Genomic DNA, 22,631 nt, shown 5'->3' with positions numbered 1-22,631 from the left:
GACTGAACCGAGCAGCCGACGTCATTCATCTGCCTAGTTGACTTGACCTTAAATAATTCCATCATTCGAAGCTCTCTGAACAAGTCTGAATCAATTATCATCAACACTCTTCATGTCATTATTTCGCATACTGCACTAACACTCACTTTTGCGATTTTGATGTTTAGCGAATGAGTGTTTTTTCTTGACTTTTTACTCATCATGGCAACATCCACAGCCTATCCACGCAGTGGCTCCCCATCACAAACCAAACGACACACAAATGCAAAGACACATCCTCCCGCGACAGTCCTTCTAATATACCCTCTCACCCTAATCCTTGGATCGATATACTCTGTCATCTCCCCAACAGCGCGTTCGTCTCAGAACTTCGGATCATCCAGTTCCCTCACCCCAACCATAGCAACGGACATCAACCTCCCAACCTCCCAACGACAACACCGTCCCAACCCCGTAAACTACTTCGCACGGAAGAACAACATCTTCAACCTCTACTTTGTCAAAATCGGGTGGGTATGGATCACATTCGCATTCCTGTCCTTACTCCTGACGCGACCGTACTACACCAAAGCGCCGGGAAACCTGCGCGGAAAACGATCCGTTCAAGCTCTACTTCGATATGCGATTGTGACTTGTGCCTGGTTCCTGACGACACAGTGGTTCTTTGGTCCTGCGATTATCGATCGTACCTTTGTGATTACGGGTGGGAAATGTGAGCGGTTACCTGCCGCCATGGCTAATGCGGATGATAATACTGCCTGGGAAGATCTCAAGGTTGTTTTCACGGCGGCTGCATGTAAGGCTTCGGGTGGGTTGTGGAAGGGTGGTCATGATGTGAGTGGGCATGTGTTTATGCTTGTTTTGGGAAGTGCGTTTTTGGCATTAGAGGTTTTGGGGACGTCGCAGTCGGTGTCGAATGGAACGGCAGAGAATAGTCAAGTTCATGATAAATGTGAGTCGGATGGCGAGTATACGGTGGTGAATGAGCATAGCTCCACTGATCCGGTTGCGAGATATTCTACCAAGTTCGTCTGGGTTGTAATTGGATTGAGTTGGTGGATGCTCTTTATGACTGCGATATGGTTTCATACATGGTTGGAGAAGGTAAATCTTCCCACTCTCCTCTACACTCGTTTCTCTCTTACTAATCAATGTTCCTTTACTAGCTATCCGGACTTCTGATCTCCGTTTCCGTTGTGTATATTACATATTTCCTTCCTCGGAGTCTTCCAGCGTGGGCGGATATTATCGGCATTCCAGGGTTTGAGCCTGCTGTGCGTATAGAATGAGAAGCTATACTATTTAGCATTTGTTTTCCCTCTTGCGTTTGTATTAATATAATGGTGTCTCTACTGACTAGTATATATAATTGTTTGTCTTTGTGTGAATTGCTAAACTTGGTTCAGGCTAGGTGTTGACAGGTCTATGTTTTAAACTTGTAATCAATGATCCTAGTACTAGAAAAATCGGATGAGGTACAGTATCAGTCTATCAGTACCTCGGATTAGGGCTAGGTCTAGAGCTACACGGCATGGTCATCACTACTCCTGAGTGGGTGATCTCGAGTGTTGGGAGTAGCTTCATTCTTCCTTTCCTTTTTTTTGCTCACTACGTTTATCTAGATATCTAGTATTCTTCCGTGAAAAGCCATATAATAAGTATGTCCATTGCTTGACCACTATCACAATCACCACAACTTAAACCCACCCGGAACACTGTTTTGGAACACACCATAGACATCATACTTCTTACTAACTGTTCGCAACTCCTCCACACTGGCCGAACCATAACCGCTAATTACCTCTTGGGAAATATCCGCATAATTGTAATACTTGTAATTTTGGTACACACCTGCGGCACGAGTCGCAGATTCAATAGACGAAATGAGACTCTTTGCGGCGGCGGCTACTGCCGCATCATCAGAAGCGTTGGACCAACATGTTGTGAGGAGAACGTTGATGAGGCGTGCATTGCCCGGTTTAAGGCCCAGGCTATTGGTGCCGTTGAGGGCTGGAGTGGCTTGGATGGTGAGATACCAGTTTATACCTTGGACTTTGGATACTGAGGTTAGGGAGGTGTTGAAGATGTCGTAGATAGTACTATAAATGGATGGGGTGTGTAGGAAGGATGTTGTGTAGTATCCCTGTCTGAAGACAATGTCAATAAAATTTCTGAAACAGAGATGGGGAATGCTAACCTCATACTGTAAGCCTGGTACTTATCGGTCTCCGCGGCAAAGCTGGACATGTTTGACGTTCGCAAGCTACTTTGCATCAGGGTACTGTTGTCGACAAAGTCCTGGTATACGGCTGGAGTCGATTGTACGTTCTGGGTGTAGTATATTCCGTCGCTGATAACGGTCATCTCCGAGGAGTAACCCCAACTCTGAATCATGGCAGCGTAAGGATCATAAGGCTGCGTACCCAGAAATTTCGACAATGAATCGATTTGTTGGCCAATTGAAGTAATCGGATAGACCAGAAATCCACCCCAGAAGTTGCCCAAGGGGTGAGTTTTGAGCGTGAAGCGAGTGACGATACCAAAATTGTTGCCTCCTCCTTTAAGAGCCAAGAACAGATCCGGATATGAATCGTTGTTGACATTCACTACCTTGCCGTCTGCTAGGACTACCTCGTATTCCACCACGTTGTCGCAAGCCCATCCGGCCAGGGGTCCAATGTAACTCATTCCACCTCCAAGAAGGTATCCCCCAACACCAACATCTGAATCTCGCCCACCGGAGACTGTGATCTGTAAAGGATCTAGTACTTCGTAAACTGCACCCCATTTGCCGCCTGGTCCAAGGTCAACGGTGGATTTGTCAGGACTGACAGTCACTTCATTAAGAGAACTCAGATCTATGGTGACACCACCTTGTATATTGGCCGCTCCAGCATAGATTGAGTGACCACCCCCTCTGACGGCAAATTGAGCTCCAATCCAAGCAAAGGCAGTCATAGTTGCAACTATTTCAGAGACATCATTGGTACTCTGAGGAATGACTACGCATTCTGGCTTCACTTCCTGTTCTTGGCGGCTGAAGTAGGACGTAAGAGCCGCTGTGTAACTGGCCGTGTTGGAGTTGAAGACTTTCTCTGGCATGAGAATTGCTAGAGCACCGCAGGCCATTGCGTTGGCCAAAGCTAGTGAATAGACCATCCCGAGGGAGGAAAATAAAACAACGAGAAAGAGCACACGGCCGCTCATCTTGACGAAACCAATTGATCCGGCTACCGTGGCTGAGGTAGTAGTCGAGCTCGGACAACGGAGATGAATAGGTAGATGATCTGTTCCCCTAGGAAAATCTTGTTCTTAAATAATTCCCATGGAAAGATTCGTCCGAGGCCTTGTAGCTCAATAGTCCAGATAAATGAGTGTTCAAGCTAATTCAAAATACATAGTTCGAAACTGAAACAGACCCTTGGCCTGCCACGTTTTCAGCATGCATCAGTGCCAATGATGGCCCAATGGAATCTAATTAATGTTTCCTGTCTGGCCATGATTCTGATCCCTAGTGCCCGGTAGGATCCATTGCTGGCATGAGGCGAACCGTGCCTTTGACAACCATGTTGACGGGCATCCTTCTAGAAGCGGTAGAGACAGGTAACTCTAAGTCCGGCTAATACGGCTTTGTGTATTATACATCAATAGAACGGAAGCTTGGATATAGTACTAAAAGTTAGTGCAATTAGTGTCAGCATTTACGATACATGCATTTATCATGCATCTACTACTTCCCCGAAAAGGGGTTTACTCACATGGCAATGACGTTCTACTGGTTATTCAGACTAACAAAAAGACTCTATCATCCTCACAATGATGACTATTCTCTCACTATCAGTCGCTTTCACGAAGTATCAGACTGATATCATCACCCATCATAGGAGACACGATCCCCGGAATCGGCTTGGAGAAGTCAGCACGCGGAAATGCTGGTTTACGGCCACCTTTATTATCCCCTACTGTTTCTTCCTTGATGTGAATAGCTGAATATCGAACAAGCAGTACAGAGATAAAAGTGAAGATTGTCTTCTTCGCAAAGAATCTACCAGGACAGAGTGTGCTGCCACCTCCCCAAGGTCGGTAGCTATTGTTTGTCTTGAGGCTTTTGTCTCGCAAAAATCGATCTGGTTGTACCAGTTCGGGAGTTGGTCCCCAAACGTCAGTGTTCAAGTGCAGCTGACGATAGGATACCTGAGGTGTATATTGTTAGGTATCTTGGACCTGCCTCCGGGCTGATGTTGCTTACCATAATTCTATTCCCCTTTCGCAGCTTTTTCCCTCCTATTGTAGTAGTTTCTGTTATGTCACGAACCATAGGACTGCTCATTGTAGCGCGAAGTACGTCTGCATAAAGCGAGTCAAGCAAAATGCAGTCCTTTGACAGATACTGATGATCAACCTCTCCTTTAGTTATAGCCGGCGTAACCTCAATGCGGATTGCTTCAAGTAAGCTCGGGTTGTAGACCAGGTGTGCAATTATCCAGAACGCAGTCTTATACATATTTCCTAGAATCCTACACAATGAGTCAGCTACCGAATACTCAGATGGACCAAAGTCTAGAGAAAGGATGGCGCACGCCCAAGAGTGTAAAAAGAATATTCTTCCAATCTCCTCATTGCCCATTCCTGCCTCCCGAAGCGTATCTTCTACAGAGTTTACAAAGAGATTACCACAGTCCCGTTCGGTGCGGTCCATTTCGAAGTAAGTGACAAACGTATCGACCAAGTCACGTTTTGCTTCCAGCATATCCTTACTCAAGAAACCCGGTAGCTGGAAAATGTACTTCCAATTAACGCGTTCCCACATCATAAACGAGTGCACGAAATCCGGGTTTATCTTCCAGAGGGCTGGGCCGTAATAAATGTCTACTACACCACTGATAAGAGCTTCGATACATAGATGCTCTAACGAAACTACGAGAGAATCGTCACTATCGTTGTGTAGGACTGCTGAATGGGCCGGAGTACGATCAAAATCGAATGCCTTCAGAATTGCGGGAATAGCGGCTTCGTTGACAAAGCGATCTAGCGATTCTCCCGGGGACAGCTCCCAGCGAAAGTATTCCATCGAAATGTCAATATAGTGGAGGGGACGCGGGAGTCCTTTGTTATGCGGCGATTCCGGGTTGGCGATGAAAAGTCGATTGACCTTGTCCATCGAGATTCCGGTGCGTGAATACAGGTCCTTCACTACCATGTCCATGGACAGGGTATCCTCGTGGCGATAGGTTTCCGCAATATCCTTCGGGTTGGTGAGCAAGTAGATGGGTTTACCGGCCATAGTAATGGCGAACGGCTCCTTAGAGCTTCCGTTCTTTTTACTAAGGGATTCAATTAGGTGACTTGCTGTTGTCGTCGGGGGGAACCTACATAGCATTTTCCAATGATCCATTGAAGTCAATAAAGAAGGAGATAGCATGTCCTGGGATAAGTCATATTAGAAACGCGTATAGATATGCTTGAATTCGTAGTCCACCATACCGACAACTAGAGTATTTCGGAGTCAGTCTATTTAGGAATTAAGACTTTTCTGTTGCAGGATTGGGATGACTTCTCACACGGGATCCAGTAAGGTAGCTCCTTTGGGTCATCCGGATGAAGCAAGGGTCGGATTGAGAAGCGCCATATTCGCCAGCATAGTAGGAGTCCGATGGCTATAGAAAAAGAGGGAAAGAAAAAACTAGATAGATCATCTGTGGTCGGAGCAAGCAAGGAGAAAAACTTAGAAGAAGACATATTGCTGAGTGCCTTTTCGAGCGATATCAAGAACTTGACCATATAGGAAAATATCCCTGGTCAGGTGAGTCCCTTTATGATAGAATTCCACACCATCTCTATACGAAGGCTATAAAAACGAGACACTTGAAAATAAAAACTGGTACTAGGTATTAAAGACTAACATTGGTAGAGAAGCAGCTCTTCAATCACCTAGAAGTGTCATGACTAGTGTCGGTGCAATCAAACCTGGATAAATTACTGTTTGATGATGTTTCTCTGTTAGCTCGGTATTAATAAAGTAGCAAAATATAGCTTCCTTGCAGTATTAGCGCCCAAAACCGCGGCGTCATTACCTATCAAGGAGTCTAGAAGCAATCAGACTGCATAACTAAAGCATGACATTCTTAGTTGGCGCACATCCTTGCAAGTCAGCTTTTGTCCAATACGACCTTGGAGGAAGCAATTTCATTCGGGGAATATCTTTTAGCCCTCTGCCCCATTTCTTAGACGCTTTCGGTATTACGTACAGGCAATTTTCCCCTCCCCTGCCAAATCAGCATTCGTCATAACATTGAGCGCACCTGGCCTTGTTGGCGACTCGTCAACATCTGATCCGGATATTGCTTACTATGTGGCCGATCATCTACTCTCGAGGTTAAGGTAGCAGTAGCAACAGTGGGAATCATCTGTAGTGTCTTTGAACATATTCAAACACTCAGTATTCTGCATTTTCAATGTTGGAAACAAAATTGCACATTCCCTTCAGGCTGTAGATGCTTATGGCCAGCTCTATGACTCCTGAGGAGTTGGCAACCACGCCTGCGGGAATCCCGCCGCCGGGAGTGGTGCCCAACCTTATCGATCCGCCCTCAGATGGCAATCTTTTAATTATCATCGGCAGCATCATGATGGCCCTGATGCTTATCACAGCAGGGCTGAGTTTTTACACAAGAATTTTTATCAGACGGGGAACCGCACCGGAGGACTGTGAGTGATACTCGCCTATCACAGTCAAAGAAGAAAGCTAATCAAGTCAAATTCCAGGGACACGTCTCGTTGCAGTGGTAAGCATCTTGGAAATTCCAATATACGGTTATATGTATCCTGCTTACAAATCCGCGCAAAGATTGGTGCGATATTCTATTTCGTGATTTGTGTCATCGGTATATCTAAACCAACCCTCTCGTCTCCGTGTGCCCTATCTAACTGATCGTGATAATAGCCGTCGTGAAAGGAAAGTTCGGGACACACATGTACGATCTCTCACTTGCTCATGTTTCAAGCGATGCATTCATCATCGTAAGAGCGCACACAATCGACCCCACCACCACAACGGCGCGTATACTGACATGATGTCTAGTCAGGGTACTTTGCGAATTGGGTAACTTCGATCGTATGGGGTTTTGCAAAGACTACTTTCTTCCTGATGTACCTCTCAATGTTTCAAAGCATTACGTGGTATCGATACGCCATCTACTTTGGACTCTTTGTGAACTGGGGGTTTTATATCGCCATCATCATTGCTACTCTCTATTTCACCAGCCCTGCACCGGGGCAGACTTGGCAGGAGTCATTTGCCTCGCCGCGATACGCAAAGTCCTTAACAATGACCATTCCCATTGCCTCTGGCAGTCTGGCTCTTGACCTGTACATTTTGATCCTACCCATGTTCCCCATCTGGGGGTTGCGTATGGATCTGAAGAAGAAGCTTGGCGTTTTATCCATCTTTGGGACAGGCGTACTGTACGTTCTCCTCACTTTCCGTCTTTTCTTCTCATAATAGTGATCTATTACTAATTTTATCCCAGAGCTTGTGTCGCATCGTCTCTCAGTATCTACTTCAAAAACAGGCTAGACCACCACACTGAAGATTTTAGCTATTATACCCTGCCTGTCCTCATCATGTGCTTGGTTGAAATGTGTGTCGGAATCACAGCAAGCTGCATGCCATCCATGGCTCTCTTTTTCCGTACCAAAGGCGGCGTCCTGAGCCGGCTTTTCTCGCGGATCATTCCACATTCATCCAGGCTGGGGTCGAGTAAAGCAAAGCGCATGAATGGCGATCTCTCGATCGAATCTTCTGATCAATGGCCACTGCGTCCTATGCCAGATAAGATCCAGTACAGGCGAATGGAAGACGCTCTTCTCGACTCAACAACCTTGAATAAGGTGGAGCCGGTGCGCACGACGATCCGGGCGGAGCCACGACCGCATAGTCTGGCTAATGATGGGATTCGCTTAGAGTACGAGATTGATCATGGCATTCAGTACAATTCAAACGCTGTCTAATCAATAAAAAGTATACTACTGGGCGAGAAATGATTCTCAGGCCGTGCATCGGGCATCGTACCTTGTATGAGTATAGTATACAGCACATAAATACTCCGTACTCTGAATTGGTTTTTGTAGGTGATACAACGTTTTCAAAGCGCTAACTTATGCTGGAGGTACGGAGTAGAGGGTCAAATGATTTACCGTTACGAAGCATGCTAATATTGCGTGCATTGAATAACATACTAACAGGTAACTAGCGGCTAGGCTAACCTTTGTTCTTTATGCTCTGATACGTATCCGGCGCCATGCACAGACCGACGGGTAGCTCGGAGTACTCGGGCCTAACCTAAACTTTAAAACACCAAGTGGGTCAATACAGAAATACAAACCGGTACGGTACTGTGAATTCACTTATATGGGTTTTTAGGGTTGGCAGCAGATAAACTTCCTCCCCTACTCACCTCATAATACCCTTGAGCACCATTTGGAAGTTCAAAATAAGACTAACCATCCGCTCCATATTATCAACATTTATAAGTTAAATCATAGTTATACTCTATATTAAATCTGCTTATGTACTTCGAAGATCCGCACACTCAGCCACGTTATCTTAGGTAACACCGGGCTAGCTCAAGACATTTACTCAACCTGGTCCGGAATGTGTACTAAAGGGACATGCTGATTCGTGTTCTTATTTCTCTTACATATTGGTCGATGCGTTATCTCTCTCTTTGTATAACCAAGAGAATGATTGGCTTGGGGGCCAAGGACGGTGGATTGGTGAAGCCAGCACCACGTCAAGGTAATATTATCGTGTAATAGGCAATGCTTAGACATGCATCTTAACACGAAATTATAATAATATAATAGCTAATAAAAGGACGTATCAATATCAAGATAAGGGAAGTGGGGACTGACTCTACGTAGACAAAGAATGTTGGACCCTGGCTCTGCTCTGCTTATATCCACTCCGGTATGGCCATTTGATTGATGATTAAAGGAAGGACTAGGCTCTTGTTCAATGGTTAGTTATTGCTTGTACTGCTACAGATTTACTAGTGCCAACAAATCAGTCTTCCACTTCGCACCTTCATATTAGCCTAGCGACAAGCCTCTTGTAAATCAGCCGTTCCACAGTTTATATTTCAGGACTGAAGCGCCTACCAAGTTTCCGTTATATAAATTAGATTTCTAATAATCCTTCCAATCATACTAAGTCGTGGCCCTTTATTGTTCTAGCAAATCTCCGTCTTTTTACTTGCCGCTCCTATTCACCTCAACTCGCTCTGCTCACCATGCCGCAACAGTCCGTTCTCATCACTGGATGCAGTGACGATGGCATTGGCTATGGACTCGCGCTTACCTTCCAACAACGGGGCTACCTCGTCTTTGCCACCACTCGTGATGCCAAGAAGATGTCCAAGCTGCAAGACCTCCCGAACGTCACCCTCTTGGCGCTGGATGTGACGGAGCCTAGCCAGATTGCTGCAGCTGCCAAGGTGGTCAGCAATCAGACAGGGGGTACTTTGGATTATCTTATCAACAATGCGGGTCGCAACCATTTCATGCCTATCCTGGATGAAGACCTGAACGCTACCCGTGCTATTTTCGAGACTAATGTTTGGGGGCCAGTGGCAGTCACTCAGGCTTTTGCACCATTGCTCATCAAGGCTAAGGGCAATATCGTCTTCATAACTTCTATTTCAGGCTATGTTAATGTCCCGTGGATGGGTAAGTTAGCTCCATTGTGCCGACGTGTTCGAATCCCGCAGGTGTGGAATGTACATTCTTGTTCTGAAGTCTAACTGCATGACTTGGCACAGGAAGCTACGCCGCCTCTAAACGCTCCATCGAGATCATTGCCGAGACCCTTCGTCTGGAACTCGGACCTTTCAATGTTGGCGTCTTGTCCATTGTGACGGGAGCTGTGAAAACGCAGGGTCAAACTTATTTTGGAGACTTCAAGTTGCCCTCCGACTCATTGTACCACTCCATCGAGGACACTATTGCGGCTCGGGCGCAAGGCAATGATGGTACGACCCGAATGAACTTGATGACCTATTGTGATCAAGTCGTTACCAAGATTACCAAGGGCGCCACCGGTAAGTTTTGGTGTGGTGATAGTGCTGGTGCTGTCAAATTTGGCTCCAGCTATCTACCCACATCTATCATGGTGAGTTGGCGATCCCTAAAGTACAGACCTTGGCTGCAGCTTTCAGCTAATACTTATCATTATAGGACAGAGGCCTCGTCAAGGGTACTGGGCTGGATAAGATGTAACAAGTAACTGTATCTTCGAGGTACCATACAGAAATCCACTGGCTCGTCTTTGGGCCACATAATTCGATTTAATCTCTAATTGATTGAGAAACCGGTGTGAGATCATGTAATAATATCTGGATTCTTGTTTTATCAAGGAGTATCATCGCCTCGGGTACACCGATAACTTCTTGAACGTGCCTCATAGTGGGGGTTTTAGATATCCAAATCTGGGATAACCGTATCTCTATTTCTGTATTCATCTGCAGTATCCTAGTCTCCTAACGCGTAATACCCCTCAGTATTACTCATGGTCATAGATGGGACTGTTTTCATCACATTATAGAGACTGTCAACTAGCCGCCCCGAGGGACATAAGCGTCACCCGCACCGCTCAACCTGAATCGACAGCGTTAGCAGGACTTTATCGTGATTGATCTCAGCTGATACGTGTGGCACTGTTGAAAGCCCAATTCGGCCCCGTAAATTAGTCAAGCTAGCCACTCATAGTAATGGCTGCGTGCAATGTGTCGTCAATACCCGAGGAGAATAAAGAGAGAGGAGATGGATGTTTTCTTTATACTTTCACATAACGACACACTTGGTGGCAGCGTATATATGCTTCTCCATGAGAAATCATAGTTTCGACGCAATGGCTATCATAGATCTTGAGAATCTTACACCTTGGCTCTTTTGGCTCGCTGTCACAGGATTGGTCTTGTCTGAGCTCTACTTTGCTCTGCAGGTACGAGCATATTCTCTGCACGATGACTCTAGTCACGCTGGAACGAAGTGACACCGAAACTGATTAATGAAATCCCAGAGCTCGAGAATATCTAAATTCACTGGCTCTACCGAATCAAAATTGAGATCTGTAATAAAAGATTTTGTGCGTCACCCTCCCCTGCATGTACATGGCGGGGGTAGCATGTTACTGACCACATGGACAGAACAATGGTAGGTTCTACAAACCATGGGGCACACCTCCAATCATCATCGACGGAGGCAAGAAGAGACTGCTGGAATTGAGCGACACACCTGTGCTATCTCAGCGAGCGGTGTATGCAGATGTAAGAAGACCCCTCTCCTCAGAACGTTGAAAGCGGCAACCAATTGCTATCTAGATGTTCGGCTTCAAGCATACCATGAATAAGTTCAACCACACCGAGGTCAACATTATTAAGTCTCGGCTGTTTGGGAGGGTGCTCAACGTCAATGGACCAAATCAAGTTGCACGGTTGTATCCGGTGCTGCAAAAACGGCTTTCGTCCTTCCTCAAAGACGAGTTGGAGGTTTTGGATACTCCGGATTCCCGTGGGTTCCCTCTTCCAAGGTTGGAGCAAATGCATCATAATAATCTATGCTCACAATTCCCAGGGACTACTGTAATTCCCCTGGCCTCCACCGCCAAGGTACTCTCCTCAAGATTGATGGCTGTGACCTTCTTTGGGGAAAATCTTGGTTTGCATCTCCTGTCAGAAACAAATGCCGATTATAATATCTGATGTTTCCTAGGATCAAATCCTGACTTAGCAGAGGCTCTTCTGCGGCATCCGAGCCAAACCATTGCCTGCATGGGAGCTTTTCAGTTCACTCCTTCTTTCCTAATGTCGTATGTCTATAATCTACCAATGTGCTAGCCTAGTCAGCATTGATTAACGGGTTGTTCCACGTTAACTAGGTTGGTTCATAACATCATGACACGAGGGGGTCGGGAGATGCGCAAAATTCAAAGCTATCTTATGCCTATCATCGACCAGGGGGTTGACAGTTGGGATGAGGCGAAGGGCATCAAAGAAGTACGATAGACTCCGACTCTGCGGGGCTTCGGGTCAATATGAATGGTGAATGTGACGTGCTAACTAACCTCTTAGTCAACAGTCTTTTATGATTTGATTGAACAATCACATCCTAACCGTGACTACTGGACTCCATTCACTCTTTCTCAGTCGATCCTTGGCCTCTGGCTAGCAGCATCCCACCAGCCATGGGTGAATCTCTATCATATTTTGTATGAGCTCTGCATTCGTCCCGAATGGCAGCAAATTATCCGAGAAGAGGTGATGCAACACGGAGCACTTAATGACTTCACCAAGCTAAACCAGCTATCTCTGCTGGATGGTTTTATGCGGGAGACTGCCAGACTCAATTCATTGGACAAGAGTAAGTGGATGGTAACTCTTTTCCGGGCTTATCCAGGACTAACCCTCCGTGATTAATCTCACAGTCGCTATTCGTCGGAAGGCATTAGAAGACTATACATTTTCTGATGGATATACCAAAGTCCCGGCTGGGGCCGTTGTCTGCGTTGACTCATATGCTGCTTCCCATAATCCCCGAATTTACCCAAGGCCAGAGACATTCGACGCTGGCCGCTTTACGAACGGCCAGTCTCATGATCAAACTAATCGGTTCACTGACGTCTCTGAAAATTACTTGATTTGGGGCTTTGGATCATTGGCATGGTACGCTATGTTTTGAATTTCTCTAATTTTTGTCTATAGGGCTGACCAGCAACAGTCCCGGTCGGCATCATGCGAGTTTGGTTCTGAAATTGGTGGTCGCGACATTGCTTGTTGACTATGAGCTTGAGTTGGACGCAAAGAGGTCTCGTCGGCATTGGATGTGGGAATCGTTCAGCATCCCGTACAACTCCACACGTCTGGTACTACGTCGTCGTTCCGAACCGACGAGTCACTGGCAGTGAACACTTGACGTTCAAAATACCTATGATTCGTATCTGCAGAGGATGATCCAACACGGTGTCTACTTTTTTTCCTTAATTCTTCTGTTATATCCCACTGAGTCTATAGTTATCATGATCATGAGCTGTTCTTTACTCCGTGGGTTATCCAAACCACAACCCGCTGCTGATTTCGTTCAATATCATGTATGCTTCCTAGCCAGTTAGCATTTATGTCTTATCTCCAATCATCTTCTGAGAATAGAAATGGATATACTCCACAATGGATGGCTTACTGTAAAATAGTCAAACTAGAGAGCATATTAACTTACTCCTCGGTCAATGAAATTACATAATCGTGGTGAATTCTGCGCATCACTAGTGGACTAAGCGGAGCATCAAGTTGGTCAGCATGCAGAAAACAGCTCACAGCTATAAATTGGCTACATAATACCTTGGATAGACGTGCATGGCCCCCAATTTTTAGTTACCCGGGTGCTGTGTACTGTAATACAATGGGGTTTAAACCTTGGAAGAGTCCGGAAAATTTGCCTAGGTGGTTCAATCAGCCGGTGCATATTAATTCGAGTACATATGCGCTGTGGATTAACTTCGACTTCCTTTGAAGGTAGCGCTAAAAATTGACCATCGAGTGGATGGACAAACTTTCCAGGTACATACTTGCAGTATGCACTAAATCGTATGAGCAATATTGCGTTTCCAGCCCTAGAACCTTGCATGTGCCAGGCCAGTCAAATTGCCTTGACCAACTAAATATAGTCGTAGGCGATAGTTATTTACGTACTTTGGGGGCTATCCGATAACGCTGGGCAGCTGATGGAGATGTCGTGAACTGTGCTTAGTATCAGCGTGAGCGGTTCCTCAAGACTGGCTATTCGTTAATCGTGAGGCGATACCTAAGTATCTATATATTATGAGGCAATTATTGATCTCTCATCATAGGAGCTACATAAAGCCCCTTTTGTAAAAGGTTCAAGTACTATCAACTTGAGTGAAATTGTCCATTGAATCATGCGACACTATCTCACTGTTCTGGGCCTTGTCCTGCTGCCGATATGCTGCACTGCTAGCTTTGTAACTGACTGTGCTGCGCTATCTACCCTTCTTCCAGGAAAGGTCTTCTACACTAACAGCACTGTTTACGATAGCTCCGTTAAGTCCTACTACTTCGTAGAAGAACGCCTGAACCCAACATGCATTGTCCGTCCCACGTCCACGTCGGACGTGGCGATAGTCGTCAAGTACACTGCCGACTGTCCATCTGCCCTGCTATCAATTAAAGGTGGTGGGCATTCACCGAATATCGGTGCTGCTAATGCAGATGTGGGAGTCACACTTGATCTGCGAACACTCAATGCCGTCTCAATACAAAGTGGTGGATTAATCACATCCGTTGGTGCGGGAGCGCTGTGGCAGGAGGTGTATCGAGTTCTGGACACTTACGGACTTGCTGCTGTGGGAGGACGAGTGGCAACAGTAGGCGTTGGAGGACTGATTACTGGAGGTACGTGCATACTAATTCTGAATGCTTGGTCAAGGTAATCCTAAGCATCTTGATAATAGGTGGTCTCTCTGCTTTCTCTCCCGAGCATGGCTTTGCCTGCGACAATGTGGTTAATATGGAGCTTGTGCTAGCATCTGGCGCCATTGTTAATGCGAATGAAACCAGTCACGCTGATCTTTTTGCCGCATTAAAAGGGGGACAGAACAATTTTGGAATTGTGACCCGCTTCGACATTCGTTCCTTCCAACAGCCAGATTACTGGGGTGGTGGAGTTGAATATACTAGCGATTCTGACGAGGACCAAATACTGGCTTTTGCCAAATTCAAGGATCCGGAGAATTTTGACCCTCATGCTGAGATCGAGCAAAGCTTTCTCTATACAGCGGCGGATAACTCAAGGATTAGCTCTAATAATATGTTCTATACCAAGCCTGTTGTTAATGCTAGTGCGTTGGCCGACTTCACGGCCATTGAACCGCAATTATCAAACACAATGCGCATCTCAAACACGACTGATTTTGCCAAGGAGATGGCTATGTACCAACCGGCTGATACTTTGTATGTCAGGTCACTCGTGTGTATCTGACTTGAACAAGGCCGTGTTACATGCTGACTGGAACTTGTTCAATATCGTGTAGGGCGGTTTATGCAACAACTACCTTCAACGTCTCACTCCCAGCACTCCAATCCATACTCGGCATATGGAATACGTCTGTCCACGAGCTCTCTCACATCAAATCATTACTAGCCGTTCTCACCTTTCAGGCCATTCCCCCGGTTCCACCTGCCTCGGGACCTCAGAACAGCCTCGGTTTCACACCCAACAGCCATCCCGAGCGGGATCTCGTTCTCTGCCTCCTGTCAAATTACTGGACGGACGCATCCGCATCGGCGGAGATCCAGGCGGCTACCCAATCACTGCTAGAGGAGATAGAGGCAATTACACAGAAAGATGGCGTCGATGTTCGATACAAGTATATGAACTATGCCGCGAAGTGGCAGGATCCGATTATGAGCTATGGGACGACCCAAGTAGAAAAATTGCGAGAGGTGGCTGCGAAATATGATCCATCTGGTTTCTTTCAGGCGAAGGTTCCAGGCGGGTTCAAGCTATCCAGGAGTTGACTTGGCATGTTTTGTTATTGTTAGCAGATTGTACATATCATACAGACACCTGCCACAGCGCTAATAAGACCAAAAATACGGATGACCCTGTCGAAGGTTATGAGGTAATCACTTAGTACAACTACCCAGACCTAGGTCGTTAGGAATAATTGGATATTCAAAAGAGAAAGGAGTTGGGAACTAAACAGTAGCTAAGATCTAGGTTAGACAAGATGAGGATTATTCTAAGAGTTTCTTTCATTTCAGCTCCTTAATAGCGATTGAGATGCTGCTTGTTTGCTTCTTGTCCTCTCTTTGTGATAGTGAATTTCATCAAAATTCTGACGATATTCATAACTACAGAGGCCGGCAATTGGAAAGAAGCTTTCTTGGTCTATGCAACAATAGATGTCTATAATTATAAGTCAGGCTGTCCTTCCTATAGATGAATGCGATCCATTAAGAGACATGATAGGGGCGGCGCTCTCATGTTAGGGCTTTGCTCCGCTCCAGCCTTGAAATTACCGCTTTCGGCTCGATGCGCCCTAATGATCGTCTCTTGGCTTTACGCTGCCTATTTCATGCTTCTAGTACCCAGGTTTTTGAGTATTTCATTCAAAAAACATATATTTGATTCTAGAGAAAGTAGTATATCTCTTTCCTTCGTTATTCCTATGATCCTAAGCAATACTCTCTTGACATATTAGTGCGACTAAATGGAAGTAGAAGCAGCCCAGTTGAAAATGGAGCATATCGATTCTTTTAAGTAAGTGGAATCAATGTACCCTTCTATATACTTGATGAGCCAATTACTTTCCAGTATACAGATGAACCAGCATCTCCCTGAGGACTTGCAATTGCTGTCACAATGTGTTAGGTAAACAGTTGACTACCGTATCGAAAGTGTAATACGCGTATCGGTCCATACGGTATTGTATTTCCTGTTCGGATTTAAACAAGTTCTCCTTCCTAACTCCACGGACCAGCTACTATAGCTTGAAATATTGACAATATATTTGTATATTTTTGGCTTCTTTCCTGTCATTCATATCGGGATTGATACAACAGGGCTACAGTAATACAGTGCCAACTCCGTCGGCCTTGCCCTCTTAATTCCAATGGATTCCTCGGGCTACAACGAAGCCCCGGGAACTGGGACAGGCATTCAAAGGCGAAATCGGAAGCCAGTCTCCTGTACGCCCTGCAGACAGAGAAAGTAGGTCCAAACTCCTCAGCAATGGGAGACATATATCATCTTCATTTACTGGCTTTTACGTCAGAAGGGAGGACGGAAAAAGAGCATTTTCCACTTACCATTTGATAGGTTGCGATGTGATCAGGCATTGCCAGTCTGTGACAGTTGTGTCCGCCGAGGAATCGTGATGTCGTGCTCTTACCAGTACCGCCGGGTGGGACTTCAGAGGCATTGGTCGTCATCGCATGGAAACTCGAGCAGTGTGCAAAGTCGTATGGATCGATTAGAACAGTTGATTTTGGCCTTGATGAATCAAAAAGGACCTTCAGTAGGGGATCCGGCAAACAATCTAGTTATCACGCATCGAGATGTCCAAGCTCCACGTTATGAAGTGCCCAAGGAGGAACTTCTTTCAAATCGAAGAGTTGGCCCTACGACGACTCGGATATTTCGAACGGACACTGACAATGGTGTCCCTTACACCGTCGGAGAGGCCCCATGGGCTGCGCTGCTGAATGAGGTCAGAGATCTCGTCTTGAGCTACCTTTGCATGAACTAAATTCAAAATAGATTCACGAGGTCCGCGGTTACCTTCAGACACAACAGAAACAATACGAGTCCCAGTCGCAGAAGATTTCTCAGCGGTTGAAACAGACACCAGAGGATTCAGGTCCATCTTTGCTTTTTGGGACTTCTCAATCATCAGGCCATGGGGAAATACTCTCACATGTCCCTTCTCGATACATATGCGACTTATTGCTGGAGCGCTATTTCAAGACCTTGGATCCCGCACTTCGTAAGTAGGAAAATCGAATAGTGAACAACTGTCAACTGGAGATTCCTAAAATTTATCAGATATCCTTCATTCTCCTACGTTTCAAAAACAGGTATATATTGGGCTCGAATGTTGAAAGCTTTGAATAAGACTGACTCCTGAAACAGTACGAGGAACATTGGGAAAATCGTAGTCGAGCACCCGTTATTTGGATTGGCTTACTATTTGCCATGATGCGTATTGCGGCAATCTCATGGCAACGTGATGGAGATGAGCCATTGGAATTCCGGGGAAAAGCTCAGGATTTGAGCAGTTCATACCGTACACGAGTGACAGACTGCATATTATTGGCTGATTACACAAAGCCACAGGATTTCTTAATTGAAACATTAGCTCTTCATCTATATGGAGAATATGCATCACATCGAGATGCCGATTCTAGCACTTGGGCTCTACTTGGCTTCATAATCCGCCTAGCTATGCGAATGGGGTACATTCAAGATCCAGACCGTTTGGCATCTCTCAGTCCATTTCAGGTAGGTAGCCTTTTGACCTTTTCCATATTTCCGTTTCTGGGATGAGCTGTTGCTAAGCTGACTAGGCAGAAATGAGACGCCGAGTGTGGACCTTTGTTCGGCAGGCTGATATCTTTTTCTCATTCCAACATGGGTTTCCATCCATGATCAAGGTTGAAGCAACCAATGGAGGTCTACCTCGAAACATCTACGATGAAGATTTTGGACCTTCTAGGATTGAGCTTCCTGCTCCACTTCCGGATTCAGAAGCGACCCCAATCTCGTATCTCATATGTAAAGCTAGGTTAGCCCTAGACTTGGCCCGCGCCTTGAAAGAGCTTAACCGAGAAGATATACCCCCGCCATACGAGAGAGTACTGGAGATTGATCGCAGCATTCGGGAGACCTACGCTAAGGTACCCGAGTATTTCCGGCTACGGTCTATGGCCGAGCAAGAACATGATCAACCATCTCTGATTGCCGCTCGGTTTACCCTTGCAAATGTACACCACAAAGCATTATGTGTGGTTCACAGTCGCTTATTGGAAGCCGCTAGGGTAGATACCAGATTTATTAGCTCGCGTCGAGCTTGCCTTGAATCCGCCATGGCTCTATTAAATCTGCAGGCCATCCAACATCAAGAAATTAGGGCAGGTGGGCAGGTGAGGAGTCTAACAAAGTATATGACCTCCCTGAACGCCCACGACTACCTGCTTGCAGCTACCATTTTGTGCAGGGAGCTATTCATTGACCATAGAAGGCCTCCCCTCCCTTTCGCGGTCAGCGGTCCCACACGAAACGAGATGATTGAATCGCTAGACCGGAGTGCAGCTATATGGAGTCAGATGCGCGACAAAAGCATAGAAGCTTATAAAGCGAGTGATGTCCTTGGTATGTTACTGCAAAAACTACGACATCCAAATAATAACCTGCAAGAGGTCACTCCTCAGTTTCGTGGTTACTCGGATCTTTCTACTGAGTATATTCCAGAAATAAGGAATACGCGAAACTCAGCGCAGATGCGTCTAAAAACTGCTATTGACGATGGGGCGATGGCATTTGCCTCGCCCCGAGAATATGCCCCAAGAGATCAATTGTCCTCTACAGAAGCCACGACTGTCAGCAGAGCGACACCTATCGTTGCCACTATGCCTTTAGTCCCAGTGCAATCCAGGTTTAGTTTCTCCAATGTGGATTACCCCAGTTTTCAAGATCCTGTAAGAAGTTGCCATCCCTACCAAAGAAAGAGTGTCTATCTAATCTGTTTTGCTGCAGCTTGTAACGTGGGAACAGTTCGCTGCACCGTTAGATTTTGGCGATCCTTTATCAACTTTATGGGAGTTAGATACAAATCGGTAGGTCACTTACTGGTGAAATAGTACAATAAGTCTTAGCGGCATTTACTGTAATTTTAACAGTTGCTATTCCCGACTCAATTCAGTATGTTTCAATGTCATTACCATATTTCCTCGAGATTTGGATCGAAATGAAAGTCAGAGTAACGGCACTGGTAGAAAAAAATGCTCATTAGTAATCCCATACGCGAACATAGAAGTTCTTTCCGGTTGAGTAAATTTATAGAACGTCGGGCATGCTTCGTCATTGGCGTTGTTACGATGATACGGAACCTCGTACGTATTTTTGACCGTAAACGCCGCTTGATGGGGCACGCTAAGCCGAAGATACGACGGAAATACGTACGGAGTAGCGGAAACCTGCATTGTCCGGCGGATATGACCCACTTCAGGATCCACTATTTGTATACTAGTAGAGTGCATATTGTATGGAAAAAAAAAGGCATGTCATACGTAGTACGCAGTAGTAATCGAGTTTTGGTGTAGAGGGAGTCCATCCGAGCTCAAAAAGCGGTATTTCATACTCCACAGCAGTGTATTAATTGGGAGTCTGGGACAAGGGTTTCGAGATGTGGTTGCAAAACAGGAATAGGGCTAGACTTGTGTTGAACGAATTATGCCCACCATGATAGCAATAGCTTTGGCCAAAGTGAGATCTTCCTTAAGTCCGGCTGAAGACCAAGATTGGTAATATACCCCATCGTCAGATTCAACTATTCTGTTGGATTTAGTTGGCTCTCACTCGCCAGCTGATACCCCCGAGCAGTCAATTGATGAACGGAAATTGAGAGAACTTGTGTGGTGGGAAATTAGGCCATTGGGCCAAAATTGCAGCCCCGTTATGAAGGTAGCTATTTGAGTGGTTTATGAAGGCATTCTCCGGTTGACAGCTTGGACCTGAGCATCGAAGCTTCGTGCTAATGTTGTAGTATCTCCGAAGTTAATGATCCAGTAAGAGAAACGAGACAACAAATGTAAGATTTATAAGCGGAGATAGAACGGAGTGGGAGCCATTCCGTGCTTGATCCTAAACCCTGAATCAAGCACATACCGTACGTACTTAGACAGATCTCCTTAGCTCCGAACAACCACAGTAGCTCATTCAATTCAAATGGCTATGGAATTCTGGTATAAGTATAGTGACAGTGTCTTGTTCTCAAGAGGCGTTTGATTATTCAGAATCAAGCGAGTTTTTCCTTATTTGAAACATCATCCTCGGCCCTTGTTTGCCTTCTCCGCAGTGTTCAGCTCAATGTCTTCAGAGAAAAGCTTTACAAGCTCAAATCCTGTAGTAGATAATTCTGCTCTCGCTAAAGTCACTACCGACGAGGAAGTAGCTCTAGAAAATGAGCAGGATACTGCACAAGGTGCTGCAGCTACAACCGCAGTTGATCCGGTATTCCCTCGAGATGTTCACGGATGGTCGTGGGCTCTAGTCATCCTCAGTATCCTCTGTTCAACATTTTTGTTTGGGTTGGATAATACAATTGCTGCCGACGTGCAACCCGCGATTGTTGAGTCGTTCAATTCTATCAACAAGATATCATGGGTTTCTGTTGCGTTCATGATGGGAGCTGGATCCACGAATCTTTTCTGGTACGTTGCTTGTAAGAAGTTGTTCTTCATAAACAAGGAGGGCAGCTGATTGAGTGATACAGGGGTCAAATGTATAGTCAATTTAACCTCAAATACCTTTACATCATCTCAATTGTCCTATTTCAGATCGGATCTGCACTCTGCGGTGCAGCCCCAAATATGAATGTTCTGATTGTCGGCCGTGCAATCTGCGGTGTTGGTGGTGCTGGCTCTTACGTCGGAGTCATGACACTAATTTCAGTACTGACCACAGATCAAGAACGATCAGCTTACCTGTCAATTCCGAGTATTACTTGGGGTACAGCTATGGTTCTTGGTCCTATTATAGGCGGCGCTTTCACTGTTAGCAAGGCCGGTTGGAGATGGGCTTTCTACATCAATTTACTGATTGGTGCAGCCTGTGCCCCAGTCTACCTCATTCTTGTCCCATCTAAAGATGCCCGCCCTGGCGTCTCCTTGAAGGATCGCATCAATAAGATTGATTTTGTCGGATTCTTCATTTTGTCCGGAATATTCGTCTCCCTCCTGATGGCTATCTCCTTCGGCGGGGCTGTCTACCCCTGGGGTAGTGGTCATATCATTGCGCTCTTTATTGTTTCTGGAGTTCTGGTAATCTTTTATTGGCTACAGCAAGGCCTCAGCATCGGAACACCTAGAGCGAATCGTATGATACCATTTGAATTCATTCGAAATGTTCAATTGATGCTTGTGTTCCTCTGCGGAACGACTAGCGCAACTGCCACATATATCCCCGTCTACTTCTTGCCACTATATTTCCAATTAGTTCGCGGCGATTCGGCTCTGATGGCAGGTGTACGGTTACTTCCTCTAGTGTGCTTCTTGATTGCCTCCATTTTGATTGCCGGTCAAGTGGTCAGTCGTACAGGACATTGGCAGGGTTGGTTCCTAGGCGGCTCAGTGATTGTACTAATAGGGGGCGTATTACTATATGCTATCGATGAGCACACCAGCAATGCAAAAATCTACGGCTATTCCATTCTCGTTGGTACTGGAGCCGGGTCATATCTCCAGTTACCTTTTGCCGCGGCACAATACTCTGTGGCACCCATTTGGATCCCTGTTGCGGTTGGTCTGATCTCTTTTGCGCAGCTTGCTGCACCTTCAGTGGCGTTGTCCATTGCAAATACGGTCTTTGTGAATAAGGCCACCTTGAACCTGTCCGTGTACCTACCGGATTACTCTGGGGACCAGATCACACGAATCATTTCTGGCGTTGGGAGTCAGTATCTCGAGCTCATGTCTCCTAGTCAACGTGAGGGAGTGAATAGCATCATCACTCATGCAATTGGCAAGTCTTATATTCTTGTAATCACCTGCGGTGGTACAAGTCTGATTCTATCCACTTTTCTGATCGGTCTAAGCATTGTGAACAGAAGAAAGAGCAAGACGGCAAGGAATGGCATCTATTAGATATATACCAATGGGTGAAAGTGTCAGGTTACTGTTCTGTGTTGTTTGGGCTAAATGTCGAAGTATGAGGTTGAGAGATAGTGAAATTCATATTACGTATTTTGGTTATTGTGACTATAGCCTATTGCAGTCGGGTTGGGCTTCAAAGGATTCAGCATTGATGATGTAGTTGACTGATAATTATGGAGCGAGAAAGAA

At 45.7% G+C, this 22,631-nt stretch overlaps 9 protein-coding genes across 11 annotated transcripts; 7 read left to right on the top strand and 2 right to left on the bottom strand.

The window, feature by feature from the left end:
* Nucleotides 1-63: 63 nt before the first annotated feature.
* TSTA_032960 (inositol phospholipid biosynthesis protein Scs3, putative) lies at nucleotides 64-1,369 on the top strand. Its single transcript, XM_002480434.1, has 2 exons — nucleotides 64-1,104; nucleotides 1,167-1,369. The coding sequence occupies exons 1-2, from the start codon at nucleotides 202-204 to the stop codon at nucleotides 1,287-1,289; spliced, it is 1,026 nt and encodes a 341-aa protein (XP_002480479.1). The 5' UTR covers nucleotides 64-201; the 3' UTR covers nucleotides 1,290-1,369.
* A 318-nt stretch (nucleotides 1,370-1,687) lies between these two features.
* On the bottom strand, nucleotides 1,688-3,207 carry TSTA_032950 (uncharacterized protein; the record flags this gene model as incomplete). Its single annotated transcript, XM_002480433.1, has 2 exons — nucleotides 1,688-2,147; nucleotides 2,198-3,207. The coding sequence occupies 2 exons, from the start codon at nucleotides 3,205-3,207 to the stop codon at nucleotides 1,688-1,690; spliced, it is 1,470 nt and encodes a 489-aa protein (XP_002480478.1).
* A 630-nt stretch (nucleotides 3,208-3,837) lies between these two features.
* Nucleotides 3,838-5,743, bottom strand: TSTA_032940 (cytochrome P450, putative; the record flags this gene model as incomplete). Of its 2 annotated transcripts, XM_002480431.1 has the most annotated exons (5): nucleotides 5,562-5,686; nucleotides 5,485-5,490; nucleotides 4,581-5,425; nucleotides 4,250-4,517; nucleotides 3,838-4,194 (listed from the first exon to the last, which is right to left on the bottom strand). In XM_002480431.1, exons 1-5 carry the CDS (start codon nucleotides 5,592-5,594, stop codon nucleotides 3,838-3,840), a joined length of 1,509 nt encoding a protein of 502 aa, XP_002480476.1. In that variant the 5' UTR covers nucleotides 5,595-5,686. The 2 variants fall into 2 exon arrangements, with proteins under 2 accessions (XP_002480476.1, XP_002480477.1); XM_002480432.1 differs by having other exon boundaries at nucleotides 5,485-5,743.
* Nucleotides 5,744-6,372: 629 nt separating this feature from the next.
* Nucleotides 6,373-8,108, top strand: TSTA_032930 (uncharacterized protein). 2 transcript variants are annotated; one of them, XM_002480429.1, is made up of 6 exons: nucleotides 6,373-6,708; nucleotides 6,766-6,785; nucleotides 6,848-6,884; nucleotides 6,944-7,020; nucleotides 7,082-7,464; nucleotides 7,530-8,108. In XM_002480429.1, the coding sequence occupies exons 1-6, from the start codon at nucleotides 6,495-6,497 to the stop codon at nucleotides 8,008-8,010; spliced, it is 1,212 nt and encodes a 403-aa protein (XP_002480474.1). In that variant the 5' UTR covers nucleotides 6,373-6,494; the 3' UTR covers nucleotides 8,011-8,108. The 2 variants fall into 2 exon arrangements, with proteins under 2 accessions (XP_002480474.1, XP_002480475.1); XM_002480430.1 differs by lacking the exons at nucleotides 6,373-6,708; nucleotides 6,766-6,785; nucleotides 6,848-6,884 and having other exon boundaries at nucleotides 6,907-7,020.
* Nucleotides 8,109-9,041: 933 nt separating this feature from the next.
* Nucleotides 9,042-10,489, top strand: TSTA_032920 (hydroxybutyrate dehydrogenase, putative). Its single transcript, XM_002480428.1, has 3 exons — nucleotides 9,042-9,726; nucleotides 9,819-10,168; nucleotides 10,234-10,489. Exons 1-3 carry the CDS (start codon nucleotides 9,291-9,293, stop codon nucleotides 10,273-10,275), a joined length of 828 nt encoding a protein of 275 aa, XP_002480473.1. The 5' UTR covers nucleotides 9,042-9,290; the 3' UTR covers nucleotides 10,276-10,489.
* Nucleotides 10,490-10,848: 359 nt separating this feature from the next.
* Nucleotides 10,849-13,219, top strand: TSTA_032910 (cytochrome P450, putative). Its single transcript, XM_002480427.1, has 10 exons — nucleotides 10,849-10,999; nucleotides 11,078-11,143; nucleotides 11,205-11,324; nucleotides 11,379-11,568; nucleotides 11,632-11,715; nucleotides 11,770-11,866; nucleotides 11,936-12,053; nucleotides 12,129-12,417; nucleotides 12,482-12,719; nucleotides 12,775-13,219. Exons 1-10 carry the CDS (start codon nucleotides 10,883-10,885, stop codon nucleotides 12,959-12,961), a joined length of 1,506 nt encoding a protein of 501 aa, XP_002480472.1. The 5' UTR covers nucleotides 10,849-10,882; the 3' UTR covers nucleotides 12,962-13,219.
* Nucleotides 13,220-13,905: 686 nt separating this feature from the next.
* On the top strand, nucleotides 13,906-15,679 carry TSTA_032900 (uncharacterized protein). The gene is made up of 3 exons (XM_002480426.1): nucleotides 13,906-14,462; nucleotides 14,522-15,020; nucleotides 15,101-15,679. Exons 1-3 carry the CDS (start codon nucleotides 13,970-13,972, stop codon nucleotides 15,585-15,587), a joined length of 1,479 nt encoding a protein of 492 aa, XP_002480471.1. The 5' UTR covers nucleotides 13,906-13,969; the 3' UTR covers nucleotides 15,588-15,679.
* Nucleotides 15,680-16,282: 603 nt separating this feature from the next.
* Nucleotides 16,283-19,430, top strand: TSTA_032890 (uncharacterized protein; the record flags this gene model as incomplete). Its single annotated transcript, XM_002480425.1, has 7 exons — nucleotides 16,283-16,332; nucleotides 16,651-16,782; nucleotides 16,891-17,281; nucleotides 17,332-17,557; nucleotides 17,617-17,648; nucleotides 17,704-18,072; nucleotides 18,138-19,430. The coding sequence occupies 7 exons, from the start codon at nucleotides 16,283-16,285 to the stop codon at nucleotides 19,428-19,430; spliced, it is 2,493 nt and encodes an 830-aa protein (XP_002480470.1).
* Nucleotides 19,431-20,658: 1,228 nt separating this feature from the next.
* On the top strand, nucleotides 20,659-22,433 carry TSTA_032880 (efflux pump antibiotic resistance protein, putative; the record flags this gene model as incomplete). Its single annotated transcript, XM_002480424.1, has 2 exons — nucleotides 20,659-21,002; nucleotides 21,065-22,433. The coding sequence occupies 2 exons, from the start codon at nucleotides 20,659-20,661 to the stop codon at nucleotides 22,431-22,433; spliced, it is 1,713 nt and encodes a 570-aa protein (XP_002480469.1).
* Nucleotides 22,434-22,631: the final 198 nt, after the last annotated feature.

This window comes from Talaromyces stipitatus, genomic scaffold, assembly GCF_000003125.1.
Source record: "Talaromyces stipitatus ATCC 10500 scf_1105507295541 genomic scaffold, whole genome shotgun sequence".
NCBI lineage: Eukaryota > Fungi > Ascomycota > Eurotiomycetes > Eurotiales > Trichocomaceae > Talaromyces > Talaromyces stipitatus.
This window is presented reverse-complemented; position numbering and strand designations above follow the sequence as displayed.

Bases quoted from the DNA above. Each gene is read 5' to 3' on its own strand.
- TSTA_032960 (XM_002480434.1), top strand. From the start codon at position 202: ATGGCAACATCCACAGCCTATCCACGCAGTGGCTCCCCATCACAAACC. The intron at 1,105-1,166 runs GTAAATCTTCCC...TTCCTTTACTAG, and splicing joins TTCATACATGGTTGGAGAAG to CTATCCGGACTTCTGATCTC.
- TSTA_032920 (XM_002480428.1), top strand. From the start codon at position 9,291: ATGCCGCAACAGTCCGTTCTCATCACTGGATGCAGTGACGATGGCATT. The intron at 9,727-9,818 runs GTAAGTTAGCTC...GACTTGGCACAG, and splicing joins TGTTAATGTCCCGTGGATGG to GAAGCTACGCCGCCTCTAAA. The intron at 10,169-10,233 runs GTGAGTTGGCGA...TTATCATTATAG, and splicing joins ATCTACCCACATCTATCATG to GACAGAGGCCTCGTCAAGGG.
- TSTA_032900 (XM_002480426.1), top strand. From the start codon at position 13,970: ATGCGACACTATCTCACTGTTCTGGGCCTTGTCCTGCTGCCGATATGC. The intron at 14,463-14,521 runs GTACGTGCATAC...TCTTGATAATAG, and splicing joins TGGAGGACTGATTACTGGAG to GTGGTCTCTCTGCTTTCTCT. The intron at 15,021-15,100 runs GTATGTCAGGTC...AATATCGTGTAG, and splicing joins TACCAACCGGCTGATACTTT to GGCGGTTTATGCAACAACTA.
- TSTA_032910 (XM_002480427.1), top strand. From the start codon at position 10,883: ATGAGAAATCATAGTTTCGACGCAATGGCTATCATAGATCTTGAGAAT. The intron at 11,325-11,378 runs GTAAGAAGACCC...ATTGCTATCTAG, and splicing joins AGCGAGCGGTGTATGCAGAT to ATGTTCGGCTTCAAGCATAC. The intron at 11,569-11,631 runs GTGGGTTCCCTC...CACAATTCCCAG, and splicing joins TTTGGATACTCCGGATTCCC to GGACTACTGTAATTCCCCTG.
- TSTA_032930 (XM_002480429.1), top strand. From the start codon at position 6,495: ATGCTTATGGCCAGCTCTATGACTCCTGAGGAGTTGGCAACCACGCCT. The intron at 7,021-7,081 runs GTAAGAGCGCAC...CATGATGTCTAG, and splicing joins CAAGCGATGCATTCATCATC to TCAGGGTACTTTGCGAATTG. The intron at 7,465-7,529 runs GTACGTTCTCCT...ATTTTATCCCAG, and splicing joins ATCTTTGGGACAGGCGTACT to AGCTTGTGTCGCATCGTCTC.